This window comes from Ambystoma mexicanum, unplaced genomic scaffold (genome assembly GCF_040938575.1).
Source record: "Ambystoma mexicanum isolate Mex_15411 unplaced genomic scaffold, UKY_AmexF1_1 Mex_scaf45, whole genome shotgun sequence".
Lineage (NCBI taxonomy): Eukaryota > Metazoa > Chordata > Amphibia > Caudata > Ambystomatidae > Ambystoma > Ambystoma mexicanum.
This window is the reverse complement of record NW_027182461.1, coordinates 939,265-963,330: the sequence shown is the minus strand read 5'-3', so window position 1 is coordinate 963,330 and position 24,066 is coordinate 939,265. Positions and strand designations below refer to the sequence as shown.

General features: G+C 46.0%; 1 protein-coding gene across 2 annotated transcripts in view; it reads right to left on the bottom strand.

Moving 5' to 3' along the window:
* The window catches only part of SUPT16H (SPT16 homolog, facilitates chromatin remodeling subunit), a 979,449-nt gene that overhangs the window by 802,714 nt on the left and 152,669 nt on the right, over positions 1–24,066 (bottom strand). For both annotated transcript variants that reach the window (XM_069642728.1, XM_069642729.1), the window contains exons 4-5: positions 22,476–22,631; positions 3,319–3,465 (exon numbers count right to left, since the gene is read on the bottom strand). In XM_069642728.1, the coding sequence (XP_069498829.1) occupies positions 3,319–3,465; positions 22,476–22,631 (303 nt within the window). The remainder of the gene's footprint in view (positions 1–3,318; positions 3,466–22,475; positions 22,632–24,066) is intronic.

Here is a 24,066-nt window from a genome sequence, read left to right as displayed (position 1 = left end):
TTGTGGCAGGAGATATTTTTCTACCATATTATTTCTTTTTACCAATGCACTTTTGCATTTTACCGTATAATGCCATGTAGAGTAACCCATACTCTAAAATGTTTTTGCCAGAAAATTCACCTCTTTGGCCTTGATCCATATACGGCAAGCCCAGACCCAGGCAAAGCGGCGGTCTGTGCATGGCCGGATGCGGTGGCTGGACTGTCTGGTCCCTGTCCACATCTGGTCTATGTTGCTGGGTAGAACTGGCCAGTGGCTGCCAATGACTGACAGCCCTTGCCAGGTTGAATGGTGCAGATCCTTGCCATTGGTGGCCCTTGTCTGATTTCAGTCCAAGGGCTGGATAAAAGGAGGACTCCTGCTGCCATTTGACAGAACATTAGAGAGAGCAAATAACTCCTTAAAGTGCACCCTGAAGACAGAGGACTTTTGCAGCTAACCAGCATTGCCTGCAGCCAAGTAGCATTGAAGTCCTGCTCCTCTCCCCTGATCTCAAGAAAGCCCTCACTGGTGCTTTGACCCCCCTCCCCCCCCCATTGACGGGCAGGAACAGTCAGTCTCGACCCCCTGCTCGATGAACAGTGCCTGCTGAGCCTTCAGAAGTGTCCCTGGCCTAAGAGGTGGACTGACTAGCTCTCTCTTGAGCAACCTCGCTGTAGCTTTTCAGAGTGCATCCATGGAACTTGAAGGCTCTTACACTTGTGCTACAAGAAGTCTGCATTTTTGCATTTTCAGCCTTCCAGTCCCAAAAGAAGCCACGCAGGGCAAACTCCTTTTGTCGCCAATCAAAGATAGACAGTCATGGCATGACTGTGGTGAAGCCCTTTGCAACGAGTCGTCTTTGCTCACTGGAGGTCATCTTCTCCACACAAGTAGTCTAAAAAAAAAAATTTACAAAAAAAAAATCAAATGTGGCCAGCTATTCTCTGGAACCCTAACTCAGGTTCCATTACCTAACAAAACTGAACCACACCCAAAAACGAATTCTGCACCTGCAACCACTTAACATCCCTCCACCGGACCAAGCATAGAAGTACATGGGCCCAACAAATAACAAAATATCTGAAATGGTCTCTGGGAAAATCTGAGGGGAGCAAGTTAAAATACTAGCGTCATCCCCCACTGTCCTACACAGGGTTACATGGGTTTGAAGTTCTGGCCCTCTCACTCCCTTACGCAATTCAGATTAGTGGTGGTGGTCTAATCAAAAATCCTCACCCCTCCCCCTTGGGCTTTCTCTAGTGTGGGTCTGAGAGGGTTACTTATCTGAACTTTCGAAACGCTACATTGCAACCAATGGCGCTGCTCTATGTTAGGACAGTTTTTCTGAAGTCCAACTAAGGGCTTCGTAAAACCAAACAACTGAGAAAGTACAAGACACCACTCCTAGTATAAAGCTGTACCACCTGAGTAACGGTAGCGTAGACAGAGCAGCCAGGCTCATCTTAGTAGAGAGAGGGTTGTAGAATCAGTACAAAGAAATTGTAGTACACATGGTCCAAAGAAATACAAACACTATATTGTAAAAATAAATGGTTTGTTTAAATACAGGTAGGCCAAGATAAATCTTGGGGGAAATAAGTACTATCACAGATCATATAAACGCATTATAAACACTATGCTTTAAAGTACACATACCAAAGCATAGACCTTATTTAGAACACCAACAGTATTTCTAGGTAGGTCAGACTTCATCATACACATTTAGTATAGGCCACACTGATTCAGGGAGAGTAAAAACCAATTAGTTACTTTATTACTTTGTGTAATACACGGGTAGTAGATCCTGTCGATTATGCAGTGATAAATCACAATCGATCAACCCAGTTACCCGGATACTTTTCTGAATACTGGAACTCATTCAAGGAACAGTATATACCTATAACTACATTTTATGATGACACACAGCTATACCAAGTGAGCAAGACCTTTGTGTAACATAGAATTTCCGTTGCTTTGCAGCTCAGTGGAACACATACAAAGTAAGAAATGACTCATTTTAGGATGGCACACAGCTTTTCAAGTTAAGTAAAATCTAAATATTTTAAAAAAGAGCTACCAACTCAAAGGTAGGTATAAGCCTAAAACCGTTTTAGTATCTGTGTAAAACAGAGCAGGGAAAGCAAAACCCAATGTTGCAGTTTAAGAATGACTCGATGTTATTCCAGGTAGGTTAAACCGAAGGCAGACCTTATTCTAAACAGGACCCGTTTTGGGAGGAGAGGGAGGGGGGTGGGTGTATACACCTATTCTCTTAAAAAAATAGTAAAGCCAACAGCATTACTTTTGGGAAAGAGGCACAATCAATTCACATGCGAGTAAATATCTCTATCGATTATATATATATTATATACACACACACATAGGGCCCTTCTTTTGCCCCCATGCGGAGGTCCCCTTTCGGTCCCCGAAAGACAAGATGCAATACTCCGCGGTTACCACTGGATGTCGGACCATATGCACTGCATGTGATTCTAAGCAGATTAACAAGCATCAGAATCATCTTTACAAGCATGAGTTTGGCCCACTGGGCACAAAGCCGTCAATGCCTCCTACACTTCTTACCTAGAAATCTTAAAATCAGAGCTCAAGGTACTTCCTATTTGCAAAATCGGCCCAAAATCACTTCAAAATTGCATTTTCCTCTCCCTCAAGATCCCCTGGAGGCCATGCAAATGGCAGCGTGTAGTACAAATCCAAATAACAGGTGTACAAATTTCAAGTTGCAACCTACTAACCAATCAAAAAATTACTTGCCACCTCAATTCTATACATACACATGGCACAATGGCTAGTGGTGAGTGCAAACTGTGTAGCTGCAAAATTACATAACATAAGCCTAGATCAGTCATACCAGCAGAAGAGTGCCACAGGCAGGAGCTTGCATATATAAACTGCCTTCTTTTAAGAGTAACTAACCTTAAATTACATCATTTCATCTGCATAAGAGACTGAACGCAAGAGTATGGATTACAAAATATTTTAGCGTTAAACAATATATACACAAGGAAGATTACTGAAAAGAAAGGTGCTTCTAAAACTAGGGTGGTGCATCAGCCTGGAAGAGGAAACCGGAATCAAATTAAATATTTTTAATCAATGGAATAGACTAAACCGGGCACGGAGGCAAACAAGGATTTGAACAACTACCTCAGAAAAAGGTAGGGGACCAATAGCAGAGTGCAATGCTAAAGATAAAGATCATACATAATGTGGGTTGAGATCAGGAGAGGCCTTTTTACTCACATCTACCAACTTTTTCCAGCAGTTCCATTTCAATATGTGCCCACTTACTCCCAGTACAAGCCAGAGCCTCACCTCGTCTGCATCCACGATTTCCATCACTCGCTCCTTAAAGAACTTGTTGAAGAGGTCAGAGGTAATGCCGGCAGCCTTCTTCATGAGTGCAAGTTCTCCTTCCTCCTTCACTGCGATGGTGTAGGCAACCACGGCACTAATGTCAACCTGCCAAACAGAAGAAAGTAAGCTGTGTCCATGTCTGGAGTAACTGAGACCCGAGCTCAACATCAAAAAGTCACCAACCTGATCCACGGCAGTGCACAATGCCTACCAAGCATCCCTAGCCCACCTAGGGTAGCTACAGACAAACAGCTAAGGCACAACTCTCGCAAGCTGACAAATTCAGTATAGCAAGCTGTTGGTTCAAATGAAGGAATGGCTCCACAAGGTTACAGCTGTATATAGTATATGTGCTTTTCTGAAAGTTGCAGTTCAGAACTTTAGGATAGTAGGATATTTTTATATCTTAACTTTCTTTTAGTGGGATCAGCACACACCACCTTATGTGGGGTGCCGAGGAGCTACATTGCAACTCTTTTCTCACCGCTCCAGTAACTTTTTTAGTTACAGTAACAGACAAACCTAAATGGCTGGTGGCAGTTGATACTTTGACCATTTTTGTGTTAGTTGCTCACAGGCTGTTTCCGTTTTCACAGCTGCACTACAGCACCCATGGGTGACCATTTTCCTAAAATGGCTAGCCTTTTATCATTTTTTGTGTTCCTTCTTGGCCCTTCAATCATTCCAGGTCGGGCTGGGTCCTCCGAGTTTTCCCTTTGGCAGGATCCCTTTGTGAAGCCTGCCAAGGCTCCAGTGTGTCTGCTGAGGCAGGACGTGAGGAGCCTGAAACTTCTCTGGCCTTGTTGGGGGAGTTTTCTAAATTCCACCCGAGTTAAGACTTCATAAAACTATCCCAATGGAATATAGGACTCAAACTCTTCGTATCAGTCTGTACTACTCATGGAACCTTGGTAGAGTGGAGGAGCAGTCCGGCTCATTTTAAGAGGAAGATGTGAGCTGTAGGTAAGTACACTGAACCCAATCAATAATGCACACCAAAGAAACACTTATACATAAGTTTATATTAAAATATATATTATATATACACACACACAAGAGTCACTGCACAATAAACCAACACGCAAGACATGCATTACTTACCGTAATAGCATTTCTGATTATTGTATCTGCTTAGATTTACATGCTGTGCATATAGGCCAACATCTAGTGATAATCGTGGAGTATTGCATCTTGTTTTACGAGAATCGAAAGGGGGACGTCGACATGGGTGTGCTTGCAACACAATCCCTACCTTAACATGCAGTGTACCCCAAATCCCTCATGCATAGAGGTCCCTGTTTTTTTCTGCCTTGAGGGAGCCTATGACTAGTACAGAGAGAGAAAGGAATAAGAGGTCTATGTTACTTCTACTCCAAGAGGGGAGGAAGTGTGGGGCATGTGAATCTAAGCAGAAACAATCATCAGAAATGCCATTACGGGAAGTAATGCATGTCTTCGGATGCTTGTCAATCTGTTTAGAATCACATGCTGTGCATAGACCTATGAGCAGTACCCAGAGATGGTGGAATGTGTGAAAGAACAGTAGCAAAGAGATGTCTTAGCAACGCTTGTCCCACCCACCTGAGAATCAGATCTAGAGTGCATCTAGGCAGTAGCGTTGTGTAAAGGTGTGTACAGAACTGTAGGTTGCGGCTTTGAAAATGGACTCAAGAGGAACATTTGCAATGAATGCTATGGAAGCCCCAGTGCCCAGAGTAGTGTGCTCTGGGCTTGAAGGGCAGATCACTCTTGGCAAGAGAATAGCACAGGGCGATGCAGTTTACAATCCACTTTGAGATGGCTGATTTAGAGACAGGGTCCCCTTCACTACCAGCTGCCACTGAAACGAAAAACTGGTTTGTTTTTCTTAGTGGTTTCGTTCTTTCCAGATAATATATGACTGCTCTCCTCACATCCAGAGTGTGGGAAGTTCTATTCAATGGTTTACATGGAACTTTGAAATGAATTTAGGCGCAAACCGTGGGTGAGTGCGCAGAACCACCTTATCTTTGTCAAGTGTGACAGATGGGTCTTCAACTGACAGGGCCTCTAGTTCACTAACTTTTTATTGAAGTGACTGCCACCAGGAAGGCAGTCTTGTAAGCGAGTGCTTTAAGGCTAGCATTATGCATAGGTTCAAAGGGAGGATACATTAGTCTTGTTAGAACCACATTCAGGTCCCATCCGGGAGCTGGGTTGGAAATAGGGGGATAAAGTCTTTTAACCTTTTCATAAAAGCCTTGGATTACTGAGATTTTCCACCACAAAACCTTTTTACGGGACGTAGGGTAAGCTGAAAGTGCAGCTAAGTGGACTTTCAGGGAATTAAAAACGAGACCCAAGTCTAGTAGGTGAGTCAGGTACAGGACAATGTGTGTCGGAGAGCAATCTATGGGATCGATGCTCTTGGATTTGCACCAGATGGTGACGTGCTTCCAATTGTTGTAGTAGTAGTGTCTGCTGTTGGGCTTTCTTTCTTCTCCAAGTAGGTCCATGCATATTTGAGGAAGCGGGAGGTGTCCGAACTCTATGACCTCAGGAGCCAGGCTAAGTTGAATTTGCGGGCATGCATGGAGTGTTCCCCCCCCCCCCTGTCCTGTGATGGCATGTTGTATGAGCATAGTAGCTTCCTCGGAGGGGAGACAGACATTGCCATCAGATAACTAGGGTTGGCGTGCCTACATCGAGACCACCAGAATCATTGTGACTGGTTCCTGGTGCAACTTGTGCACTATCTTGTTGAGTAGGGGAGTCGGAGGGGAGGGGGCAGAGCTTAAACAAATTTCCCTGACCATGCTATCCAGAGAACATTCCCCTTGGAGCGGTTCTGTGGGTACCTGGGAGGCGTAATCCGGGCATTGCACATTCTCCAGAGCTAAGAACAAGTCGATCTCTGGCAAGCCACAGTCTGCGAAGACGTCGAGAATAATGCCTTCGTGCAATCGACACTCGTACTCTACAGGCAGTGGGAAGTCTCTGCTGAGCACGTCCGCCAGAAGATTGCGTTCCCCTGGCATGTGTTGACAGGAGGAACATCGTGTTTGAGAGCCCATTTCCATATGTTCCGGGACAGTTTGGATAGCCCTGTAGAGCAAGTGCCCCCCTTGCTTGGTCAGGTAATACATGGCTTTGGTGCTGTCCTTGAGGACTAGACAGTCTTTCTCTGGAGGTGTGTTTGAAAGGCTTTGAATATTGCTAGCAATTCCAACAGGTTTATGTGGTTGGATGTACCGCTGGGGACCAAACACTGCACCATCTGAATAAGGAAGTGAGGGCCCCCCCTCCCACCCAGTCAGAGGTGCGTCTGTGGTGAGTGGCTTCTACTGCAGGGGTTCCCCTGCAGGAGGTTCTCCCTTGACCACCACTGCAGATAGAAAACAAGGGCTGCTGAGACCACTAGATCGTCCCAATGTCCGCTGGCCTGACACCATTGGCTCGAGAGCCACTCTTGCATGCACAACCGTGTGTGTGTGACTAGATCAATGCAGGCGGCCATCATCCCCAATCACATGGCTTTGAGTACGGTCAACTCACGATTGGCTACATAGAGAGGGATCTGGAACAGCATGTTTTGGACCCTCTCAGAGGGGAAGACGAGCCAGTCTTTGGTCCGAATTAAGGCCCCCAGAAATTGCTCAACTTGGCTGGGGTCCAGGCTGGACATCTACTCAGTAATTGATAATCCCAGACTGAAGAGGGGACCTACCTTCTTCTGGGTATTTGATAGGCATGTTAAGTACGAATCCCCTGTTATTAGCCAGTCATTGAGGCAAGAATAGACCGGATTTGACTGCCTGCGCATGTGAGTCGCTACTACCGCCAGTACCTTCGTAAACACCCTTGGGGCTGAGGCAATGCCGAAGGGAACGACCTTGAACTGATAGTGCTTGTCCTCCATCATGAACCTTCAGTATTTTCTGTGCGCTGGCAACATTGCAATATGAAAGGATTCATGTCCAATGTTGCCATGTAATCCTAGTGTTAGCAGTGGGATTACTTCAGAATGACAACATTGCAGGAACTGGCTTGACAAACTTGTTCGCTGGGCAAACGGTTAACACAGGGCGCATGGTGAGAACCTTTCTGAGTACAAGGAAGTACCCTTAATAAATAGCCTTGTTTACCTGTAGAATGGGGACGACTTCCATCGTGCCCTTTTCTTGAAGGATCTCCACCTCTTGTAGCAGAAATTTCAGATGTTCTAGCAATCGGCGACTGGATGTTGGTGGTCTGAATCGAAGTGGCCGGATGAACTCTATACAATCACCGTGGGCGACGGACTTGAGCACCCACTGGTCTGAAGTGACACCACCTCTCATGCATGAAGGAAAGGTTATTCGTCCCCCGACCAGGGAGGGGACCTGGACTGGAGAGTCATTTTTAAGTGGAGGCCGGGGAGCCTCTTGGGGTGGAGTTCCTACCCCTGCCTTTGCCTCTACGTTGACCCCTTTGTTGGTATTGACCTGTGGCAGTTGCTTTCGGTCCGGAGGACCATGGTGCACTCCCTGTTCCATACTGGTTGTGGGGGGACGTGAGAAGGATTGCCCCCGAAAGGAACTGCGAGAGTTACCGCTTCACTGTGGATAGGGTCTTGCCGTAATTTGATTCAGGGACTTCAGAGTCTCATGCTCCTTTGCGGTTTCCAAAGCATCGTCTACTGCTTTCCCAAAAAAGTTAGTCTCCTCCACTGGATGCTTGTGCCTCGGGCTTAAAATCTGAATTTTGGGCCAGGCATGCCTATTGAGAAGGGTTCCCTGTGCCAGGGCCTAGCCCGCTGTCTCAGATGCGTGCAGGGTGTTCTTCAGGATATTTTGGTTGACCTGTCTCCCTTCCGATACAAGCGCCAGCAGGCGTGATTGTACCGGTTCCGGGACTTTTTGTAGGTCCTCCTAAAATAAGTTGCATTGAACGTCGTTATAACTTGCCAGCAGTGTAGTGTTGTTGGCAATCCTGGTGTAATATGCAGCTGACGTAGTGATGTGCTTCCGAGGGCACAACACTTTACAGTCCTTGTCTGGTGGTGCCTCAGGGTACTCTGGCCCTCTTTCTGGAAGTAGTGACCACAAGGGTGTCCTGATTGGCATGGCCCCGGATGTACAGCCGGTCTGAAGGGGAGGGGCGAAAAAGCTTTTCTACTCAGGGGTTGACCGCTCTTAAGAGATGGGGACAACAATGAGGGTGCAAGGTGCTTCTTGATCGAGTTAAACAATAGTATCGCCTGACTTGTGGGGACATCTTCCACAAAGTCTGTGTCCAGTACGGCCACTTGTGTAACAATTTCAAAATGGTCTGCTGCCCTTGTTAGGATTGCTTTGAAGGCCATTTAGTAGTCAATGGGTTAGGCTTGCCTCCAAGGAGGCGAGGAGGGAGAGTCTAGATAAAGGGCGTCTGGATTTGGAGTTTTAGAGGGGAAAGCCATGGTGCTTGCCCTGCCGACTGTTCCCGACCCCAGTCTGGGCACTTGTCTGGTGTTTCCTCAAAAGGATTTTCTTTGACCATAGGGGTCCTCGGAGTTCTTCAGGTTCTGAGACTTCTGTAACTTCTTCCGGGGGAATGCATCTGAAATTCTTTTGTACCTTTGAAACAATGGGGCAGGAATCCTCCTCCCTTGGTCATTTTGGGATAATATATTTCGCAGAGAAGTCAAACTTGGATCAGATCTATGGCGTGTCCTTGGGGGCTCAAGGATTGACAGATTCAGCCTTTCCAGACTATGCACTCTAAATGGGCAGCAGGTCTCCTGGAATTGGTGTTCCGCAGCTCTGGAAACTCACAGGCCCTCGGGAGATGGGTCAAATCAAAGTTAGTCTTGGGACTGCTCGTTTCCACCACTTCCTGCCTGCCCAGACACTCTGGAGCCTCCCAGAATGGTAGAATGGCTGACAAAGAACCACCATGCTAGTAATGGTGAAACGAGAAGGGAGGCCGTTAGGGAGATTTCAGTTGTGCTTCATCCCCTCTCCTAGTGAGACCCCCAGCCCTTTGTGCTCGACTGCTGGACCTTTTTCTTTGAATCCTGAATGAGTGGAGCCTTTTTCCGCTCATTCGTTCTTGTGGGCTCTCTATTCTTGGTATTCCACCTGTACTATGAGTCGGTCTGCTCCATAGCTCTTAAAGGTGGTAGGGAGAATGCTCAGAAATGTGCCAATTCCCCTCTACCTTAGAGACCACCAGCTCTTTTGCTGGACTCTAGGACTTTAATTTTTTGCCTGGCGAGTGAGACCCTTTTTCCCCACTCCCTCATATTTGAATGTGATTTTGTACACGGTTTCTTTTGGTTGTGGAGTCTGACAAACTCCATAGGCATCATCTTTTATATTGTGTCACACAGCATCTTCAGTGCAGTGACACAGGGAAGTCTTCCAGATTTCCCAAAGGTTTAAATACCTTCTCTTGGATTAACTACTGTTTCCAAGAGCAGTGACGTGAAATTGACTACTTGCACTTGTAACTTTCTAGACACAGCACACACTAAATTTCAATAGGGTGCTGGAGGGGTTACCTAGTATCCCCTTTGTCTAGCTTCTCATGTAACATTTTTATGTAACCCTTTCCTCGATGAATGGCTGGTGGCAGTGGTTTACTTTTAACTATTGTGGTTTGCATTAACCGAGGGCTGCGTTTGCAGCTGCAGTAAAGCACTCAAGGGTGCCATTTTTGTCAAAATGGCCTTGGTCATCTTTTTTCGCGATTTCTTTGTGGAAAGGTCCTTCTTGAGATTTACTCTGCGCCCCAAAGCAGGTTTGGTCCCTTTGTTTGGTCTTTGGCAGGATTCACGAGTGAAGCCTGCCTCTGGCTCCAGGGCGTCTGGCGGGGGCAGGAAGTGAGGTAGGTGCCCGAAACAACCTGTGATTAGGCCATTTTGACAACAAAATTATCATCCGGAATCCATCCTCTGATGAGATCCGGCAGATGCTCCTAGTCTACCCCACGTATAATTTATACCTAGTAAGTCTTCTGGGTGTGTTTTTTTTACTTCCTTATCCATAGCAATTTTTTTACCTAGCATTCTAATAAGGACATCTCTTATCCTTAGGATTTGTTCTTTTTAACACCACAGGACACTTGACTAGGCAATCCTTGTTCGTTCAATGTAAAATTGTATAAATTAGATCTACCCTAGAGGGACCTTGGACTCCAGTTCTATTATCATCATCCTTGCTATATCATCCAATTGACCGCTTTTGGTAAGCTCCTCAACTTACTAAAAGTTGAAGACGTTTTAAAGATATCTCGTACCAATCAGATACAATACCTTCCACTCTGTACATGGGTGTGGTGAAGCAACTTTAAAGGACCTATACAGTTAAATCCTCCAACCACATCCTAGGGAATTTTTACCTGAACAAAGCAACATTTGCTTAGCTGTTACCACGATTATTTGGTGAGCCTCGAAGACCATTTTTATACAGTATTTTGTTAGTTTACATTAGGGATTCCAAGTTTTATATTTAGTTTAGCCATTGCAAAATTTCACTTTGAGGAGTAAACATATGGTGCTTATAACGTCTACTCTTGAGCAAAACCCAGTTAGGATTAGGGACTAACATGAGTCCTTGTTGAAAGATTAAAAAAATGTAATAATGGGGATACGTACACATGTCATTAGCTTGAATGACTCAGAATACAAATATGTAAATATGCTCAGTAAAACCTATACTGTCAATAAGAGTGTTATGCTCTTTTGCTTGATTATTGAATCTTTTTTTAAATGCTTATTTAATATTCTTTCCAGATATTGTTTGGAATTTATTCATATGCCCCTGAAGAAGAGATGGTCTCAAAATGTGTTGGGCCACAAAATAAAATCACTTAGGTTTTATAAGAATACTGATTGTCAGTTTATCTGATATGCATTTAATCATGAAATTGTGCTTATTGTTATGAATGTAATGATTGAAAACTATACTGAAACAGACAATACAAAACCAAATTCCCTGGACTCAAAATATTTTTGCGCAATTCGATAGTGTGCAGGGGAAAGGAGTTCCCACATTGGGAACTTATTTGTTCTCTTAGTCTCCTAGGAGGCAGCAATGCACTCTTAGGCGATTGGCCGGCTGACAGCCACCCTACTGGGTGACCGACCGCTAGGCTGGAACGAATGGTGGGGAGTGGGGGAACCTGCATAAAAGGCGAGGCTTTTGGGCTTGGAAGGCAGAGTCGACCACTGGACGAAGGAATCCGAAGAAGAACTTGAAGAGGACGTCTGCTGCAACTCCTGGACCGTTGGTTTGCCTGATGAAGCCCTGCTGCTGTGCCGAAAATCCAATTTCACTTCAACTAGAGAAGCCCTATAACAACTTCTCCCCTTGAGTTGGTGGAACCAATCAACTCCAAAGTAAGCTACCTGGACATTCTCTCAGAGCTGGTTGAAATTTCACTGCAGTTGCTGCTGGAACCGAATAGCCAGGGAGAAGCTCACCCAGACTTTGTAATACAGTGCTACCGTAGCTTTTATTACGTACCTTCTTGACCGACTATGCTCCGCGCTACACGAGGTGAGCTCCCTGCAGCATATTTATTTTGTATCAACCATGATGTATCCTGTACTGGTGATAGCGCCTACAGGAAGGAGTGAGCTGTTTACAGCACATTAAACACTCACTATGACCTTCAATGCTTTAAATGTAGCTTCCCGTATCATGAGGCGAGTTCTGCCCAGTATATTCTATTTAACTATGCCACCTGACTTGACCCAATATCTACTGGATGTAGTTCCTATAAGAGGCGAACGTTCAAACTTGCATATTTCTGCTACTAGTTCTGACCCAATATTTACCTGACGTAGTTCCTTACAGGGTGAAAATGTTCAACCTTGCATATACCAGTTACCCGATTTGTCCCAACATGTAATCGATGTAGTTCCCTATAGGAGGCAAATGCTCCATTTTGCATACACTTGCTACCTGATTTGACCCAATATGTAGATGTAGTTCCCTACAAGAGGAGAATGCTCCATTTTGCACATTAGCCCCCCCCCAATGTATGTTTTTTGCTCTTTGTATGTGATCACCTTTGTTATTACCCCCTTACCGTCTTCCTCTTTGTTTGCCACCATCTGTAACCATTTATGGCACTTATTGTATCCTGACTTAAGTTGAGCACTGAGATGCCTCAGGGCTTTGCACGCTATATAAATAAACCAAACCAGATAGTGTGCGCTGCTTTTAAGCTGGCCAAGAGCTCCAGGAAGATCCTCCAGACTCCCAGGAAGCAGGACTGACCAGGCCTCAGCCACAACAGAGTGTTGGACCCCCAGATGCAAGGAAAGCCCATCTCGACAGCCAGGAACCGTAGTGTTGCTATTTGCGGTAGATGCAAGGAGCTGAAACACCCAAGTGCCACTTGTTTGAAGATTGCCGGTTGCAATCAGTGACGGTCCCATTGCAGTGCAGGAGTCCCCAGATGTCCTCCCTCTTGTTCCCACGAATGACGCCCAGGAACGCCAGGATCTGCAGAGCTGCACAGGAACGGAGGTTATCTTCTGCCTTTTTTTCAACCTAAAGTTACTGTACAGTCTAAGAACTTGCCTCGTGTTGTGTAACCACTTGTTCTCTGTTGGCAAGACCAGTTGTGGTTGCTCTGTAGAGTTGCTGATAGATTCTTTACTTCACAAGTCTAAACAGCGTGTGGCTCTGCTTTGAATTCTTTTCTACAAAGACTAACACATTGTGCAAGACTTCTCTGCAAGAAGTGCTTCAACTCACCTAGACTTTTGCCCAATTGACTTTGGCCTAGCCTGGCTCCCTGAATGACTCTTCAGCCCTGACATTGTGTTTTGTCCTCCTTCCAGGATGGGGTTAACTAACTTTGCATTGGGGGGTTACCAAAAGTACTTGTGTGATCACTTGTTCTGTTCTAATCTTTCTTTGCCAAAATCTGAAGTCTGATTCTAGATGCAAACAGTGGTTATATTAATGTCCACAGTGTCCTAGTTACTAAAATCACCGGAGGGTGTAGGAAGTGTCAATGTGCCATCCCAAAAGGGTACTTGCTGGTTCAGAAATATTGAGAGAGTGGATTTGTGTGGTACTATTATATCGCCCCCCTTCTGAAGGCTTACTCTGACTGTTAAATTAACAATTGTTTAATCAAGAAACCTTGTGTTCAAGTTTATTTGAATACATGTCACTGTGAATCTGTGCAACTCCTACAGCTCACACTGATCCCTCTCGAGATAAGTCAGGCTGCTCAACACGGTACCAACCTGTGTAGTACAGACTTATACCAAATGTATTGCCAGGAGGTCAGGGTTGTTGTAGTGCACCCAAAGGGTACTGCATACAATCTTGCCTAACGAAATGCATCTGTTTAACAACTGCAGCACACACATCCTTATGGCCAGTGTTGCTGGGGACGCTTCGGGTCCTCCTTTAAGATAATTTTTCTATATTCTCAAGTAACTACAGTTACTAAGGATAGTAGCTCTCCCAAAACGGTATTGTCTGAGCGATTAGCACACACCACCTTCAGTGGCGTACCAAGGGGATACTTGTAATCCCTTTCTCTCTGCTCCTGTGACTTGTCACATGGACAATCACCTAGTTGTGACTGGTCTTAGAAGATCCTCATTGACACTTCGACCAGTGGGAACAGCAACTCTTGACCACTGCTCAAGGATCCCCACGCCTTGGAAGAAAGTCTCTGGACCATCTGGTTGGCTTACCAGCTAGCTTCCATCTGGGCTACCACGCTGCAGCCATTCCCTGTAGAGCCTTGGGGCTCTCACGATCTTCATCTTATGCCGCACCAGTCCTTGAAACTTCAGCCTTCAAGACAAGGGAAGCCGAGCTGGGGCTGCCTCTGTTCATTGGTGAAAAGTCACCTGTCGCCGCCCGACAGTCGTGACCTCCACCAGAATCATCCTTCTGCAATCCCTTGACGTACCCTGAACACTCTGCACTGCCAAGGTCTGCAGCTTCCCTCAGTTAGGGGGTGTTCAAAAAGTTACTCTGAATAGTCTGATGAGAACAGCCACCAGCTCCCGACTTGAAGTGATTGCACCCGTGACTCCAGGGCTCCTCTCACTCGAACCAAGGCCAGAAGATTGGAGCCTCAGAATTCAAGAAGACCTGCTGGGTCACCTGGAAGAAATCTGAGTCAGGGTTGAGGGGGCGGGAGTGAATGATATGCATTACTTACCGTAAAAGCATTTCTGATGGTTGTATCTGCTAGATTCACATGCTGTGCATATGGTCCGACATCCAATGGTAACCACAGAGTATTGCATCTTGTCTTTCGAGAATCGAAAGGGGACTTCGGCATGGGCGTGCCTATAAAACTATCCCTACGTGACATGCAGTGTACCCAAGAACCCTCACGCGTCAAGGTCCCTCAGATTGTATTTTTTCTGCCTAGAGGGAGCCTTATGACTACTGTGAGTGAGTAAAGAAAAGAGAAAGTGGTAAGACGTCTATTTTCCTTCCATCCAAACTGGGAGGAAGGGTGGGCACATGTGAATGTATACAACCATCAGAAATGATTTACGGTAAGTAATGCATATCTTCTGATATTTGTTAATCCGCTTATAACCACATGCTGTGCATACACTAGTGAGCAGTACCCGGAGTTGGAGGTGGGTTGTGAGCAGGAACAGAAGTGAAAAGATGTCTTAGTACTTCCTGTCCCACCTGAGAATCAGACCTAGAATGAGTGTCTAGGCAATAGAGTTTTGTAAAGGTGTACAAAACTCCAGGTTGCCGCTTTGCATATGGACTCAAGGGGAACATTTACAATGAATGCTATGGACGCCCCAGTGCCTCGAGTAGAATGTACTCTAGGCTTGAAAGGCAGCTCTCTCTTAGCAAGACTGTAGCAGAGTGAGATGCATTTGATAATCCATCTTGAGATAGTGGATTTGGAGACTGCGTCTCCTTTTCCTGCTGCCACTGAAACGAAAAACTGTTTAGTCTTATAGTGGTTGAGTTCTTTCCATGTAGAACATGACAGTTCTGTGTACTTTGTGTGTTCAGGGTTCTTTATCCCAGGCTTGAAGGATTTTGAAAGAACGTTGGTAGTAGTTCCATCGATTGGTTCACATGGAACTTGGACATTCATTTAGGCGCAAACCTAGGGTGGGTGCACAGAACCACCTTATCTTTGTGAACTGTTACAAAGGGATCTAGGCTTGAGAGCGCTTGTAATTCACTTAATCTCCTAAAGGAGGTAATAGCTATTAAAAAAATAAGTCTTATAGGTGGGGTCTTTCAGACTTGCTTTGTGTCTGGGCTCGAAAGGAATAAGCCTATGCAACACCACGTTTAGGTCCCATCCGGGAGCCAGGTTAGAAATGGGAGGGTGAATTCTCTTCACTCCCTCCATGAAAGCTTTAATAACTTATCTTCCACCATGACACTTTCTGTTGTGATGTAGTGTAGGCTAAAAGCGCAGCCAAGTGTACCTTTATGGAGTTAGACCAGGCCTGAGTCAAGTAAATGAGTTGGGTATAAAACAATGTGTCTGGGAGAGCAGTTAATCGGGTTAATGCTCTTTGAGTTTCACCAGATGACAAACTGTTTCCACTTAGTGGAATAGCAGTACCTCATGTTCGGTTTTCTTGCCTCCCTGAGAATGTCCATACATCTCTGAGGGAGTTGTAGGTGCCCAAACTCCAAGACCTCAGGAGCCAGGCCGCTAAGTTCAATGCCTGCCAGCATGGGTGACCCAGCTCCCCTCTGTCTTGCGACAACATGTTGTACGGGTAAGGCAGGATAGGGACATCTCCATCAGATGAGTGAACCAGGGTTGGCGTGCCCACAGGTGGGCCACAAGTATCATTGTGACTGGTTCCTGGTGCATCTTGTTGAGAAGGGGAGTTGGGGAGCAGGGGGGGGCGTGGGAGGAGGGCGGCTAGGCGTAGACAAATTTTCCCTGACCAGGTTATCCAGAGTCCGTTCCCCTTGGAGCGGTTCTGGGGGTAGCTGGAGGCGTAATCTTGGCATTGAGCGTTCTCCAGAGTTGCGAACTAATCGATCTCTGGGAAGCCCCATTCTGCGAAAACGGAGACTGTAATCGCCATTCGTACTCCATGGGCAACGGAAAGCCTCTACGGAGTAAGTCTGCCAGAAGATTGAGTTCCCCTGGAACATGTGACAACAGGAACATGTTGCGTTTGAGAGCCCACTTCAAACTGTCCCAGAACATTTGGCACAGCCCTGGAGAACGAGTGCCCCTTTGTTCAGATAGTAACATGGCTGTGGTGCCGTTTGTGAGGATCAGGATCGCCTTCCCCTGTAGTTGTGTCTGGAAAGCTCTTAGTGCTTTGGACACCGCCAACAGGTTTATGTGGTTGGATGCTATGTCTGACGACCAAACTCTGTGCGCTGTTTGTTAAAGCAGGTGAGCGCCCTACCCTGTAAGAGATGCGTCTGTGGTTAGAGTGGCTTCCACTGCAAGGGTGGTGAAGGATTTCCCCTTCAAGATGTTCTCCCTCGACCACCACTGCAGCGAGAGAACAAGGGCCGGCGAGACAACCACTAGAGCCTCACACTGTCCGCTGGCCTGACACCACTGGCTGTTGAGCCACTGGGCGCATGTGCAGGCGCGCGTGAGGAACCAAGTAGATACAGGACGCCATCATTCCTAGCAGTCGCATAGCCTTGCGTGCGGTCACCTCTCGACTGGCTACATACTGAGGGATCCGAAACATGTTTTGGACCCTCTCGTTGGAGGGGGAAGACTAGGCCGTCCCTTGTTCGAATTAGAGCCCCAGGAACTGTTTGACCTGACTGGGGTCTAGGCTGGATTTTTTCTCATTGATCGGGAATCCCAGTCTGAATAAAAGATCCATCATCTTTTGGGTATTTGATAGACATGTTTCATAAGAGTCCCATGTTATGAGCCAGTCGTTGAGGCAGGGATAGACCGGCATGGATTGCCTGCGCAGATGTGCTGCTGCCACCGCTAGTACGTTTCTAAATACCCTTGGTGCAGATGCTATGCCGAAGGGTAGTACTTTGAACTGATAATGCTCGTCTTGTATCATGAGGTATTTTCTGTGCGCTGGCAACATTGAAATATGAAAGTCTGCATCTTTCATGTCCAGTGGCGCCATTTAATCTCCCTGTGATAGCAGTGGAATTACTTCCTGCAGTGTGACCATGCAGAACTTGTGGCTTTACAAATTTGTTTGCTGGGCGCAGATCTAAAACAGGGCGCATGGTTAGATCCTTTTTGGGTACAAGTACACTGAATAAATACCTTCTTTTACCTGTGACAGAGGTACAATTTCTATGACTCCTTTCTCCTGTAGTGTCTCCACTTCCTGCAGGAGAATGTGAAGATGGTCTGGTGTCAGTCATCTTGCTCGTGGAGGTTTGAATGTTGGTGACCGGTTGAACTTATACAGTACCCGTGGGCCATGGTTTTTAGCACCCACTGGTCTGTAGTTATTCCATCCCATGCCAGAAGAAACGATCTTAGTCGGCCCCTGACCTGAGGCATGGGAGGGGACCCGAATCCTTGGGTCATTTTGAACCCGAGGCCAGGGAGCATTTGGGGGTAGAGTTCCGGCCTCTTCCTTTACCACGGCTCCGACCCCTTTGGGGATACAGGGTGGTGTATCCGCCATTTCCCTGTGTAGAATTCCAATTGTTTCCCGATGAGTATTGTTGAGGGAAGCGTTGGCCACGAAAAAAAAGCCATTTGGACCCAGATCCTCTTCTTGTAGAGATCTTTGTGTAATCTGGTCCAGTGTTTTTAAGGTGTCATGCCCCTTTTTCTCGAGGGCCTCATCGACCGCCTTCCCAAACAGATTGGATTCTTCCACGGGTTTATGAGTGACGCTTGCGTCTAGCCACGCATGTCTCTTAAGGAGTGTGCCCTGAGCAAGGGATCGGCTAGCCGTTTCTGCAGAATCCAAAGTATTCTTAAGAATGCTTTTGTTCACCTGTCTGCCCTCAGTAACAGTGGTGAGGAGACAAATACGTAGGCGTTCAGGAACCTCCTGTATGCCTTCCTTTAGTAAAGCCCATTGGTCATCGGCATAGCTGTCCAACAAGGTATTGTCGACCTTGATCCTTTTCCCAATGGCGTAAAGTCATTTACCTTTCTTATCAGGGGGTGCCTCGCCTGTTGACTAAGGGACCCTTGCCCGCTTTCGTGAAGTAGTCACCACCAAGGAGTCTGGGGTCGAATGACCCCTGATATACAGAGGGTCTGATGGACAAGGGCGAAAGATTTTCCATTCGTCGGTTGATACCTCTTGTGAAAGCAGGTGATAAGGAGGGTGCCAGACGTTTTTTGATTGAATTGAGGAGAGGAATAGCCTGGCGGTTTCTCCTTAAGGATGTCCTCCACAAAGTCAGCTTTGGGGACCGCTTCATCTGTAGCAATTTTAAAGTGATCAGCTGCTTTACGCAACATTACGTTAAAAGTCAACTGGTCATCCACTGGCGATGGTTGTTGCCTAGTAGGATTGGATAGAGTCCAGAGACGGGGCATCAGTGATGATCCGGGGACTGCCATGGTTGAGGGTCACCCACATCTGGGTTCTCTTCCCAGCACTCTATGGGATCATGCATGTCCTCAGGGTTGATGAATTCCTCATCCTGAGTGTCAGCAGGAATGTCATCCTCAGTTCGGTTGTAATTGTGTATATCCTTTTCTAAAGAGGTGTCAAAAAGCATTGGAAATTTAGCTTTGGGGTCCACAGGGCTCTCATCCCTTGGCCTCCTTGGTGTAGGTTGTTCTCAACGGGAAACAAACCTGTCCAGCCATTCCATACAGTTCTCAAACTTCTCTAGTCCAAACCGAGGAACTAGAATGGTCTAGAGGTGGAAAAAAGTCCTGATCGCGTTCCTCCGTCGAAAAGCATCAAGATTTTCGTCTCATCGAGAATAGTCCTTCGCCCTCAGAGAACTCCTCCTGAGGTACCGACAGATGTGAGAAGTCTGTGCTTCTTTCGACTTATGGGCGGGTTCCGGTACCCCTCCCTTAGGCCATCCTTGGGCCTTTCGCTGGGCCGGGGTGTGACTTCCCCATAGCAGTGCCTAAGCCGCGCCTAGCGGGGCCGGGGACAGACGAGGAACACGAGCGTTCCGTCGAAAGGTTAACAACCTACAGTTCGGAGGTATGATCGGCACTCTCGCAGTCACATTCGGTGGCTGCGGCAGCAGGAGAAAATTCTGCGTTCAACATACCGTAGGCCGCCCACCGCTTGACTCTACGCTCCTTTAATGCCTTAAGGCGGAGGAGCTTACAAGCCATGCATCCTTCCTCCTTGTGATCGAGGGGCAAGCACCAGTTGCAGTCTGTGCCTATCTTTCCAAGGGAATTTGCTCCTACGATTAGGGCAAAACCTAAATGGAGTCCTCTCCATAGCGGAGGATGAGGATGGCTAGAGTGACGAAGACCGAAAGGGAAAGAGGAAGGAAAGGCTTTCTCAATTTGTATAGAAATGTCCACCCGACCCCACTCTCCCTACTCTATAGGCCGGCGGAAGGCCCAGCCACGTGGTTGACAGCGCCGACTGGATCACCGTCCGTTGAGTTATTGAAGGTCTTCGGCGGTGGTCTGTAACAGTCATCGAAATAAGAGACGGATAGGGTGGTATGGAAATGTTATATAATTATTCGACTAAAAGACGATGGGACAATAAGCCAAGTCTTTGACGAGCTCTGCATCAAGGCGACCCGTATGCTGGGTGGAAAAAAAACAATCTGAGGGACCTCAATGCGTGAGGGATCTAGGGTACACTACAAGTCACGTAGGGACCGTGATACAGACATGCCCATATCGACGTTCGCTTTCGATTCTCGAAAGACAAGATGCAATACTCCACGGTTACCATTGGATGTCGGATCATATGCACAGCATGTGATTCTAAGCAGATTAACAAACATCAGAAATTCCTGTTACCAATGGCACGCCGCCACCCACCCCACCCTCATATTTCCCCTAGTCTCTCATAGGGTAACATGGAGTGTGGAACCCTTTGTTAGGGCAGTTTTCCTAAAGTCCACCCAAAGGGACTTTATAAAACTATACCTTGGGCAATACACATACTCCAACTTAGTACATGCCTGTACCACTCAGTAAAGGGGTCGCTATGGCAGAGCAGCCAGGCTTATCTTAGAAGGGAGAGATCGCTGTAGGAAAGTACAAAACTTGTAGCATACATATTGTCCACAATAAACACGTATACATGGATATATTGTACACAATGTTTCATTTTATATATACACATGTAAAGAGAATTCTTTAGAAAGGCAATTACTATTACATGTCAAACAATATAAAAAACAAAATACTAAAATGGTATATAAACCAAAGTATAAACATTATTTAGAATAGCAGTATGCTATTCAAGGGGAGTAAAACCACATTAGCAGACTTTTCATTCAGGGTAAGCAGACCCCGTTATTAATGGGGAGGACTCAAACTGTTCTTTTTCTTCTGGTTTGCCGGCCTGGAAACAGTTCTAACTGGGGGGGGGGGGGGCTAGCTGTCCTAAAAGGACAGCTACCACACAGTGTTTGAATGGTGCATGGGTGCCAATTGGCTGGGATCCTGCATAAAAGGCACAGATCCGGAGACTAAAAACAAGCCGGCAAGCATCGACGTGGAAGAGAAGATGTCCACAGCCACTTCCAGGTGACCCAATTAGCCCTTTGAGTAACTACTACCGTCCGACCCCTTCTTCCAAACACCAAAGAGGTTGACTCTCCCTATGACTGCTGGGACCAATAATTCCTAAGACAACCTGCATTTTCAGCCATTCCATTGCGAACTAGGACTTTCCTCGGCTGCAAACCACCAATTTCCTGAGACCGGCAACCATCGTGCAGTACATAGTCTCTGGACGAACAAATCCTCATGAAACTTTGGTGGTCTATGTCCGGACCTCCATAGGCAAGAGTCCACTCCTTGAAGTCGAATCAATCAGGCGACAACCGTTCATCTTGTATCTGAGAAGTGCACTAAAACCACAGACCAGTGAGAACAAACTAAGAATCCCTTGCTGGAAGCCTCTTCCCTCGACTGCTACTGCAATAGCCACTCCATAGTCCCTCCTTTCATCTGTCTGACCAAGAATCCAGTGACCAGGTCTGCTGCTGCATCAGAGACACAGTGCTGCAGCTTCTTCACTCACAAATGTGCTGTGAGACTCGAGGTAAAACTTAACGTAGAGTTTTCTAGCCGCTCCTGTGATGGAGTGCTGATTCGTGTGTTTGGGAATTTGCCCATACACGTTCACACAGACCCAACGCCTGTGCATCTTCAGGGAGCCTTCTATGAAGTCCCTGATCTCCTTTAATCCACAAAATTACTTCTAACTTAAGACTTACTCTGGAACTTCAACATTCTACAGCTTGTGCTTACCTGTTTTGCCCTCCCATCCGACAGACACTTGTAACTAGATGGGGATGACTTTCAAAGTGTTAGGCCTCTGAAAATAATGACAATTATTTACTTCTCTTTTGTTGGTTTTCTTTCATCCACTTTGTACCTGAAACATATATGCTGAAGTAATTTTAACAGTTTTACTCCTTTGAATTGCATACTGCCATTCTGAAAACTATCAAAGTAATTTACTTACTGTGAATATTGCATTGGTTTTTCAAAAGTACCTTCTTGAATGTTGTACTTACTTTTTACCCTTACCTCAGTTTATATATAAAATGCACCATTATTTGTATATAACTTAATGTGTCCCTGTTTCTTTAGGCCTATGTTTAAGTTATTTGTACCACCTACAGCCCTGTTCTCCCTCCTAACAGAAGCCAGACTGCTCAACCATTGCTACCAACATACTTGTTTGGTTCGGGCCTATGCTAAGAGTTGGAGCTCTGTGTGTCCCAAGTGAGTTTTCTAAAGTCTTACCTGTGGCAGACCTTTGCAATATTCCAACACTTAAACAGAAGATGTGCATATACATGCCAGCCTGCTACAAACACAAAAGCACACTCAACAGTGTTCACAAGCAAGCTGCTTGTTCATTACAGAACTCAAAGTGAACAAAGCCGATTTTACAGTGTGCACATTCTTACTAATTGGGATATATTACTAAGTATGTAAATTACAAAAGCAAGCAGTGTCTTCACCCAAGCAGATTGACAGAGTATGATATAGGGAGGTGGTATACCAGGAGTGTCAAGTATGGGGCAGCTCACCTTTTCCAAACCCTCCTTGTTCAGGCTGTCATTCCAACTCTTCATGAATTCTCCAGGAAACTTATCCTTGGTGAACACTCCAATCTTCTTGCCGTTCTTGCTGCCTCGGATGGCCTCCACCATTTTGTCAAAGCTGGCTTTATTAGTATCACTCTGCTGCATGGAGGGGAGAAAGTGGAGTGAGAGTGGATACAAAAAGTTGACAAAAACAAATACTACACAATCTCATCTTTGTGACCAGAGAAATAATTGTCTAAACGCATTCTACATTTCTTGAAAATGTAAAGGATAGGCTCTGCTGCTCAAGTAATACCATGGCACACTCTGCAAAGACTATAAACCAAAAAACCTGTTCATACAGTTCATTTGTAGGTGCTTTATCAATAGGCTATATGCAACTCATTTGATTAACCTCAGGAGGAAAACAAGCAGAGTAGACCCTGGTGGGAATCGAACGTGTGACCCTTAAGTATCAGTAAGATGCTTAAAGTGTTAAGTGCTTGATGCCGGGATCCATGTATGATCTGTAGGTCAAATGTTCTAATCCTGGCAAGGGAAACTCAGTCTTTCACTCTTCCCATTTCCTCAAATGACTACCAATTTCAATTGGGTACTAATAATTGTATACAAGAAAGTTCAATGCTAACCATCGGGAAACATATACTATATTAAAAATGAAGCCTACTCCCACCCAGCCTCGACTATCTAAACACACTCCTAACACTAACCACATCCCTAGATCAGACTGCCTTATCCCTCTCCTCCCCCCGCCATGTTCTTTGCGCCAAATCAGCAAGTTAGACCTCACATTTCATCCTTCACCAGACTGCCTGCATCAATTTTTCCCTCATTTTCCCACCCTTTTCTCATGTTTTTGTACAATCCTTTCCTTGGCTAAACCCAATATATTGATCCACCTCATCATTGCTTCCATACTTACACCAAAAGGGCATCTTCCCTCAGCATCATTTTCCACTGCTCTATGTTCACACCTTTTCTCCTCACAGCCTTGGGGGACTCTCCCCATTTTAACATTAAGCCTAGCATTTTCTCTGTCCCTTTACTCGTGAAGTGTAACTTGCTGCATTCTTTGCATAAAGCATCATTCCACATTCTGCACCCTCTCTCCTAGCATGTTTTATGATGGCTGCATTGCTCAGCTCTTAAGACTGGCATCAGCAACAGAAGACACACTCTTATCTGATCGGCACCCTACACTCACGGCAGAAGACATATGTACCCTTCCACATGCAGTTTAGATTTTGCTTTCATTTCACTGCAGCTCACAGAGGAAAGACATTTTCTGCTCACTGTCCTCCATAATCTACCGGTTTCTTTTCAATGGGTGTATGCAGAGTGTGAGCATATGCAAACGGCTGGACTCTGGAGATGGGTAGAGCCTCTACTTTGGTCCACAGAGATCTTCATACGGATGAAGTGCCAATTCTGCCCCAGAATACTTGCCGAAGTAGTCGATGCTTGCATCTGCTTAGATTCTCATGCTTTGCCATAAGCCGATATCTATTGGTTGGTAGGAGCATTTCAAATCCGAATAAAGGGCATCGACTGATCCTTCATGCGTTGGCATCCC